We start from the raw sequence: 9775 nt of genomic DNA, 5'->3' as shown, positions 1-9775 counted from the left end.
ATGATAATTGTTTATTAATTATCATCAATCCATTGTAATTATTAATCATTGCCTAATGCCTAATGGAATTGAACTTCAATCTCTCTTTTCTTTTCTTTTTAATCATGATTTAGTTACTAAACCAGTTTAGCCACTCTGTCCAATCTTCACTTCAATCCAATATCTTTTTTACTTTTCTTAAAAAAATATTATATTCACAAATTTTCTTCACAATATTTGTCTTATATACCTTCCACCTAAAAATGCTCTGTTATGACAGGATTTATGACATAATGTTCATACAATACACTCCAATTGTATTATTATGCTCGTGTTCATCTCATTTTTTAGATTAAATTATAAAATTTGAAAATTGTTTTTTTATATTTTTAATAAATAATTATTAAAATTGATATTTTATATGGAGTAAATGTATGTTAAATGTACCTATAATGGTATTCAATTATCCGAAACGGAATTTCCTAAAAATTGGTTACTAGACGGGATTCCCTCCCTTTTTTTTTTGATCTATCCGAACTAATGAAACTTTTTTAAAAAAATTCTATTTTGGAAAGAGTAAGAAAAGAAGCAGAATGTAAAATTTCCGAGTATACAGGAGAACAGAAAAAAAAGGAGAAGAGAAAAAAAAAACAAAAAAAAACGTATTACAAATATTATCTCGAGTCACATATGTTAATGGTATTTTATTATTTGAGAGCACATTTTTTTTCATTACTTACCAATCTTTGGCTATGATTAATTTGCACCACTTCTCAAATTATTTGATATAAATTATTTTGATACCGTTTTAGTTGTTTATGAGATTTTGTTGGATAAATCGATTGAGACGGTCGGAGAACTCATTTATCTTTTTATTGACAATTAAAAAAAATAATGTGATTAATTTAATCTCAATTGAGAAGAGAAGTTAATGATAGTGAATTAGAAATCTTTACGAGTATTATCAAATTCTATAATGGTTTGTTTATGAAGTCATTTAAGGTTATACATAAATTAAAAGGTATTATTTTTTATTCAATTAATACAGTGCAAAAAGATATATTGTAGGCTCATTTTTCGATGGAGGGAGTTGATGAGTCAATCGAGGGGTGTAAAAGTGATAAAATAACCGGGATATGACAGGTTTACTTTACCACTTTTTAAGAAAGTGTTATATTTTTTAATACTGAAATTATGGAAGCAATTGATTATTTTTTATCGTTTCTTATCATTTGACAAAAGTTGAAACTCTACCTTGATATGTCTCATTGTAAAGCTTAAGTGATTATTGACGTGAAGAACTTTAAGTTTATCAGTCTCATTTCATCTTTCTATAAGATTGTCTAAAAATGTTTGGTCAACAGATTGCGAAGGGTGTAGAGACGGTCATATATAGTAATCAAATAACATTAATCAAAGGTCGCAAAGATATGATGCAGCATTAATAGTCAATGAGTGCATTGACCTAGCTAATTCACGGGGCGATTAATGTATTTTTGTCAAACTACACATCGAAAAAGCTTATGATCACGTCAATTGAGAGTTTTTTCATTGTATATGGGAGTCTCAAAAAAATTTCGATAGCTCCCGAGGGATCATACATGGTGATCCACTCTCTATTTTTATTCATCATTATTATGAAGCCCGCTAAAAAATTGATGGTCTTTGCAAAATACTCAAAACTCATAAGTGGAGTGAGTTGTGAGACAAAAATGTATATTTGTCATATCACATTTGTTTCTGTTGATGACATGTTCTACTTCGTTCAAGCCACCTATAGAATTTTAAGCATCTTAAATATGTTTTATGGTTATCCGGCGCATATTCCGGTTTTCGAATTAATCTTAATAAGTCGGATACTTTTTTTTTCAAATTTTGTTTAGAATATGAGAAGGATGAGGTTCACAAATGTTTTGAGGTTCATAATTTGTATTTTTCCGTCAACCTATCTTGGTATGTCATTGGGTGTTAAATTATAATCAAAAGTCTTTTGAGATCCGATTATCACTAAAATATAATGTAAGATATTTAGATAAAAATGTAAAATAATCTCGAAAAGGAATTGACTAATCCACATTAAGAGTCATCTATTATCACATATATTATGTCTTTATAAATTTTCTCCAAGAGTGTGTCGGTAAAAATGGAGAGAATAATGTGTAAATTTTTTGGTGATTTTTTAATTTATCATTTTGTCATCTAGTTAGTTGGGATAAGGTTAAAATGTTTTAAAAATTAAGGAGTTCTAGATATTCAAGATATTGTTTCCTTTAATAAGGCTCGCCTATCAAAATTGTGTAGTAGATTTACAATGAAGCCAAATAATTTTTTAGCATCGATGATTAGATGAAGTATGGTCAAGATTGATCTAGCTAGTTTACCAAAAATGTCTAATTATCTAGAGGGGTGTAGCATTTTGAAGGAATTTATTTTATATAAAAAGTTTGCGCGAGTAGTCCAAATTCATTATGAGGGATGAATCTTCTATAAGCTTTGGGGATGATAATTGGTGTAGTGTCAAAAGTTGCAACGTATAATGAGTTTCTTTGCATTGATATGAATAAAAATATTACAATTAAGGATATGTTTGATCATCGGTCTAATGGTTTCTCTAGTCGAATTAGATATAGAATGAGATTCAGCATTAAGGAGAGTTCTTTTCACAATAAAATTTTACTTTTGGTAGGACACAAGCAAGTGTCCCTATCTGAACAAGACGTTATGCGTTAGGAAGACATGAATAGTTTTTATGTGGGACATTATTACAATTGGTTCGTTAAGATGATTTCATATGATTTTTTTTATAGAAACTTTGGGAGTCATAAATTTCATCCAATATCTCGTTTTTGGATAGAACGTTATTTAAGGTAAAATTTTTACAAATGATATGTGTATGAAGAAATGGTGTGTTATGGTAAGTCGGTGTCGTATGTGTCACGAGAAAGTTGAATCGACAACTCACTCACTTTTACATTGTCGAGAGGTGACTAGTATATTGGGATTCACTAAGTGATGTCCGAGTCTTTGGATAGTTGCTGAGAAGTTTAGATTGATGTGCCTGATATGAAATGTCTACATATTTGGGTTATCATCCAGTTATTTTATGGTGGACTATCTAGTTTGAGAGAAATCGTCGAATTTTAATGATTGTAGTCGTCCGATGTGTATCATTTATGATGTTATTATTACGACGTTTTATGAGATTCGTTCCGAAAAACCGGTGGAGTCAGTCTGAGAATTAATCTTTTTTTCTCGAGAACCTACGAGCTCGATAACTAGTCTTCGGTTCATATTTTGTCGACCAATCCTGCCTAATTCACATCTTTGTTGAAAAAAAATGGGTAATTATTTTTATGTCATTCTTTACGGTTGTGCTTAAACGATTTTATTATTTTTAATATACATGAAATATTTAAAAATAATTAAGAAAATAACTTTATCAATAAATTAAAAGAACATTTCTTTATAGAAATTGCTGGATTTAGTATGTCCAATATAGGCTTTTCTCTTCTATTCAAACTTTGAGTTCCAAGTCTTCAATTACCATCTTATGCATTATTCATTTTATTTTACACATGTTCTATCTTATTAAATAAACAAATTATTTCTAATTTATAGCTTAGTAATTACTTACGTGTTAAAAAGTAAAAAATAAATATGTTGTAGGTATAACTACAAAAATATTAACAATGAAAAAAAAAAACTAAATCAAAAACTATAAAAAATCTCATCCAGAATTTTACAAATAATTAAATCCAAATAAGATAAGAAAAAAAAACACCCATAAATTAGAGTCAAAAACAAAATTACCAACTATCAAACACACAAAATACTAATCAAAACACACAAAAAAAAAACAATACATTCTATATAAAAATGCAGAAATCATTCACAATTTACAAAAAGAATACATATGTGGTTAAAGTACTTCATAATTGAAGAGTAACAGTGAACCTGTTGATAAATACTAAATATACCTCTAAAACAATTCATAATAACCTAGACTTCCACAACATCGCTCCAACATTGCAACCATTTCTGAAATTGACTCGGTCGAGACATCGCTCATTTTGCACTTAGGTCTAACGTGTCAATCAACTCTCCAATCAAGGAACATGGTGTCCCGCTTTTGAGTCAATATTAAAAATATCGAACAGAAGTTATAAAGAAAAGACAGATCTTTTATATTCTATTAGTATTGATTAGATTCGTATTTATCGGTCAAAATCCTCCATTTCACTCTTTCTCAATAATACACCACACAGTAATATTAAGGAAAACCATTTTTTCTTTCTGATATGGCACCTTACAAATAGTAAACATTTTTACAAATGATTTGTTCTTTAAAACAAGGTCATTCTTTTGTTTAAGGGGATGCAAGGATCTATCATATTGTCAAGAATATCCCCCAAATTGTCTAAATATGAAAAAAAAAAATATAGCTTGATTCCTCTTACAAACACTCATTCTTCTTCATCCCACCTTCAATTTCTTAATACCTTTTTGTTCTTCTTAACTTTCATCACGAAACTATTAATCTCATAAATAAAAAAAGCTTTCCAGGTTGAATAATTATAAACAATTACATGAAAAATCACAAGATCTCACATTATTCATATCTAAGCTGTAATGATTTTACAGAGATATAGAACGAATAAACAGATTAAACAACCAGTACATCCGCAAAATTTGGATTCCGGGGCTCTTTTTTTCTTTATGTGATTCTAAAACTTTTTAAATGACAATTGACAAATAAAAAAAAAACATGCTTCATTTTCTGTACATCTTGTTGGAAAAACCTTTTATTCGTGTTTCTGACTCGCAGCTAAACGGGCTGTATAACCGACTGTTGTAGTCCTCAAAGACCTCTGTCTCACCATGTTACAATACTCGGGATCATCTGCCCAACCCTCCAATCTAATCCATTGGATCATTTGATGATACAATGGGAAGAATCTAACCTGGATAGTTGCATACAAGTAGTATGGAACTAGAGCCGAAACAACGGTCATGAAAACAACGATCCAGAACATAGGCGAAGGCGCCAAACACTCGATGAAAACTTCGTATGCGTTGCCCGAGTAATCTGCAGGTAAGGCTCCATATATGAGTAGAAAAATGTACCATAGAGCGATTCCTCCCCATATGAATAGATGTTGGATTAATGTGAAGTAGCCAATGGCAAGGGCCATTTGGCAATTTACAACCCAAACTATGCAAGTGTACATAGTTGCACCCACAATTTCTATTCCCGCGACTTTTCCATTGCCGTCGAATGATTGTGGATCGAGGACTCTCGTGCAGAGGTAGAACACGATGACTGCTGATACTAGACCGTTGAACATCCACCCCAGGACTCGCCGCCAGCTAAAGAGCACGTTTTGAACGCCTTCTTGATATAGTAAGGGGAACTGCCAAACCAATTTAATAATTTGTTATTGTTACAAAGTAAGTTATGATTAATGTGCTCTACCACTAAGTTAAATGGTTATATTTATACAAATAAGTATGGTTATTTTAATTAATCATATATACTATCTTAATTTATTTTGTTATATCAAAACTCTGTATTAAGTTACTTTGTTAAGATTTGAAAAAGCTTACCTTAAGGCAAAACCGGGCAGATACATCCTGATCGAAGACTCCTAACGCGATGACAGGAAGAGACGTGAAGAAGACATTATATAGCGATAAGAACCAGTCATTGTAACCCGTCTGGCCAGAGAACGAAGCATGTGCCTCGTATAGAAATACAGTGATACCAAACGCGACGTTTTTGTAAAAGAAGTAGCATATCTGTCAAAGAAAAATTGCATGTTTAGTAGGTTTGTTTAGAAAGAAATGTAATTAACATTAGTGTATCCAAATCATTATTCTTACCATATTTGATATTCTTCCGTAACACCAATGTCCGTGCACAAGGAGTAAACGCTCCAAAAATCTGAATTGGGCGATCGCGACATCGCTAGACATGACAGCCTAATAATTCGAGAAATCAAATATAATCAGAATTTGAAAAAAGAAGAAAAAAAATCAATAAATGTGATCAACAGTTGACGAAGATCACCTGCATTCCTTCTACGCCACTAATTCCAATTCCGATATCGGCTTCCTGAAGCATTCCCACGTCGTTGGCCCCATCGCCAATTGCTAAAGTAGTCTTCCCGGTTCCTGTTTTCACTAGTCTTGTAACCTTCAAATTCAAGACTTTTTATGGTTAATACATGTTTAAAAAACCTGATCAAATTTATTCGACAAAAAGAATTCTACTCACCAATGCCTTTTGTTTCGGGGAAGAGCGACAACAGATAACCGACGCGCAACTGACAGCAAGTTCTAGAAACATGCTCTTCACGTCATCCTCTAAAGCATAAGTGAGCGATTTTCCGTCAATGATCAAAGCAAACGCCTCAAATTCAGTACAAGTCTTTACTCGAGTCCTTCCTTCTATTAACTGACTAACAACACTGTCCTTCGACGCCTAAAACAAAGATTTTTTTTTATTTGTTAGAAGACAGAAACACAACAGGTTTATGTAACAGAAGAAACCGTTCTTTCTACCTTTGCAATTGCATCTTTTTCTCCTGTTTTCTCCAACATTTTGATTTCCGGTGTCTCTAAGTTTACTACTATTTGCTTCATTCCTTGTCTAAGAAGACTACATGAATAACTGCAATAACCGCAATTTTCGACTCCAGTCTCAATAATGATTTCCACCACAAAAATAATCATAAAATCTACAATATATATAGTTTCTTACCCGATATTGATAGCCGTCTCCATCTTATCGCCTGTCAAAACCCAAATCTTTATTCCTGCTTGAGCAAGTTTGTCAATGCACTCGGGAACCTGAAAAAATTGGAAAAAACCAAAACTATGAAATCAAAACACAAATTTTATTTTTGACAAGGAATAAAAGTTATATATTGTGCTTAAACTCACCCCTGGTTGGAGTTTATCTTCGACAGCAGTCGCGCCAAGAAGAATCAAATCTCGTTCCATCTTGTCAACAACATTATCGATCAGTGTTTCACGATCAGCACTAACAGAGTTCTTGGCCACGACAAATTTCTTGTTGAATTCTTCGTATTCTTCCTTGTTGAGTTCTCGATATGCAAGTATTAAAGTCCTCAAACCGGCATCAGCATATTCGTTAACATGTTCTCTGGTTTCCTTCTCAAATTTCCTTCCATTCTTAGCCAGCCTCTCGAACATAACACTGAAAATGTTCCATAATAGAATTAAGCATGTGTTTCTATGTGGAGATTGTTTTTATATAATGAACAGAAAACCGAAATAACAACTTACTTGTCTGCCCCTTTCGAGAGTAGCAAAATCTTTTCATTCTTGTCAATTACAATAACCGACATTCGCTTCCTCGTACTGTTGAATTCTAGAACATTCAAGATCTTATACTCCCTGCAATATTGGTACATCATATCTTTATCAACTCAAACTTATTTGAATTATGATCCTGATCCAGACCAAGAACATACCTTTCGACGTTTACACCAGAGAAAGGGTCGTATTCGTGCAACGAAACACTAGTCTGTGCGCGTTTATAAAACTCGAAACCAAACTCTCTGGCTGCAATAACAAACGCAGCCTCATCAGGCGACTCTGCTTCATAAGTGACCTTCCCCGTTTCATCATCAACCTCTGGAATTGCAGTATGACAGATAGCTAATAACCGGAAGAATTTCTGAATAATATTGGCATTGGGCTCTTGAACCCATTCTCCATTCATAATCCTTTCATCCTGAAAATTAAACCCTTTTACGTTTATCTTCTTCGTTTGATCAGCAACCACTGCATTTTTGTTCTCTGGCAATGGCGATCCTTTTCTTCTAGCCATGGCCTTCTCAACTTCAGTAAAACCACTTCCATATGCAGTCCCAGCAACCGAAAACTTAATGAATTCCATCGAATTGCAAGTTAAAGTTCCAGTTTTATCCGAGAGAATCGTATCCACTTGGCCGAGTTCTTCGTTCAAATTCGTGGTTCGAGCATTCGCAGGCTTATCGGTTTCTTCGTAATACATGTTGATATCACGATTGATGAAGATGCTCTGTAGAACTTTAACGATTTCAATGGAAACATATAAAGATATCGGAATTAAGTAACTGTAAAGCATAATGGCGGTAAGGAAATGCAAAATTGCAGCTGCAGGAGCTCTTTTAGGATCAAAGTAGATTTCAGAATCATCCGGTTTTAAATACCATCTTTTCATTTCACCTCCATTTAAATCATCTTTCGTTTCCACCCCAAAGTAAACCGATCCAATGAATGCAAGCATGAACAAGATCCCAAATAAGAAATAAATGATCTTGTCCATTTTTCTCTCGATTCTACTTCGTTTAGACGGCGGTTCGGTCGCGTTTTGCATAACCTTAGTGTCGTGTCCGGTGAAGATGACTGCGCCGTAAACATATTCAGTGTTCCTCAGCTTTGAATCTCTAAGAAGAAGTTGTTGTGGCGTTAGAGCGTTTTGCTGTTCTTCAAAATGCATAGTTCCAACGAATGCATACAGATTTGCATTTGGATCTTCACATTTAACAATTGCGTTGAAATCACTGAAATTTGATTGTTCACTTAATGAAGAAGTAACATCCAATGCTTGTTTAAGTTTCAGATTCGTTTCTCCATCAAGATTCATGGTTTCAACGTAACAGATCGCGTCTTCGTAACTGGAAGAAAGTAAAAGAAGATCCGCTGGAAAGAATTCATCTTTTTCAACTTTAACAATATCACCAACTCTAAGTTCTTTCCATTCAGTTTGCTCAAATAAACCATTTCCACTATGAATTTTAACTTTCCTATTGTTAACTTCAATATCCTGAAAAAAAACAAAAAGTCAAAAAAACAACAAATTTCAGATTCAAGATTTCAGTTTTGTCAAAACCCAGATCTTAATACCTGTTGATTTCTTCTCCAATCTTCAATCCCTTCTTTCAACATCGTAGCTCCAATTACAACGATAAGAGGAAGAATCGCGGTGACGGCTCTGTAAGGAGAAAGGGGAGTGAAGGCTAGGATTCCAGTAACGAGAAAAAAGAAATTTGCAACTCTTCTGAACTGTTCGAATAAGGATTTAGGTAAGAACGTTGCGGCTGTGTATTTGGTGGTTCTGACATAATTGTCAGTGTAGTTTCTGAGATCGGATTCGTTTGGTTCATTACAATGGACAACTCTTGAGAAACCAGGTCCACCGATTTGTGAATGGTCATCTAGTAATGATGCTTTTCCACATGTAAATGTGTAGATCTTACTGAAATGAAGCTTTCTTCTTCGACCAGCTTTCATTCCAGATTCTGGAAATGGTTATGGAAGTTCAATCAAGAACACTTTTTTGTCAAAACCCAGAAAGAATTAAGAAATGAAAATCTTCAAGAATTAGATATACCCACTTTGAAATATTTAGAGAGAGAGAGAGTTGGTTAACAATGGCGGATATGAACATATATTGAAGATGTAAAGTATTGGTTATTTTGATTTTTCTGGCGGCCTGAGAGCTTTGAACGCAGACTGGTTTGTGGGTCCTTTTATTTTCATGGTTGACTTTGACAGATTAAAGAGAAGCTTCTAATTCGCTTCCTAATTTATGAATCTTATGTCTAAACCCTCCAAAAAATAGGAAACTAAAATGAAATAGCAAGATGATCTAAGCCAAAGGGAGTATTTTCTTGACCTAAATTGGTTGATTTTGCACTTTAGTTATCACAAATTTGTTACAACCTTAATCGGAAATTAACACAAACATAATTTTAATATTACACTTGAAGTGATAAAGTGTAAC

At 33.2% G+C, this 9775-nt stretch overlaps 1 protein-coding gene across 1 annotated transcript; it reads right to left on the bottom strand.

Annotated features, from left to right (window-relative positions):
• Positions 1–4625: 4625 nt before the first annotated feature.
• Positions 4626–9420, bottom strand: LOC124944830 (putative phospholipid-transporting ATPase 9). The gene is made up of 11 exons (XM_047485177.1): positions 8896–9420; positions 7476–8815; positions 7288–7398; positions 6922–7198; positions 6740–6828; positions 6541–6649; positions 6254–6460; positions 6047–6172; positions 5860–5958; positions 5584–5775; positions 4626–5390 (listed from the first exon to the last, which is right to left on the bottom strand). Exons 1-11 carry the CDS (start codon positions 9280–9282, stop codon positions 4782–4784), a joined length of 3546 nt encoding a protein of 1181 aa, XP_047341133.1. The 5' UTR covers positions 9283–9420; the 3' UTR covers positions 4626–4781.
• Between the last annotated feature and the right edge of the window lie 355 nt (positions 9421–9775).

Source organism: Impatiens glandulifera, chromosome 7 (genome assembly GCF_907164915.1).
Source record: "Impatiens glandulifera chromosome 7, dImpGla2.1, whole genome shotgun sequence".
NCBI classification, from domain to species: Eukaryota; Viridiplantae; Streptophyta; class Magnoliopsida; order Ericales; family Balsaminaceae; genus Impatiens; species Impatiens glandulifera.
Note: the sequence above shows the minus strand (reverse complement) of the source record. Positions and strands in the feature narration are given on the sequence as shown.

Bases quoted from the DNA above. Each gene is read 5' to 3' on its own strand.
- LOC124944830 (XM_047485177.1), bottom strand. From the start codon at position 9,282: ATGAAAGCTGGTCGAAGAAGAAAGCTTCATTTCAGTAAGATCTACACA. The intron at 6,650-6,739 runs GTAAGAAACTAT...CGGTTATTGCAG, and splicing joins GAGACGGCTATCAATATCGG to TTATTCATGTAGTCTTCTTA. The intron at 6,173-6,253 runs GTGAGTAGAATT...TTGAATTTGAAG, and splicing joins CCCCGAAACAAAAGGCATTG to GTTACAAGACTAGTGAAAAC.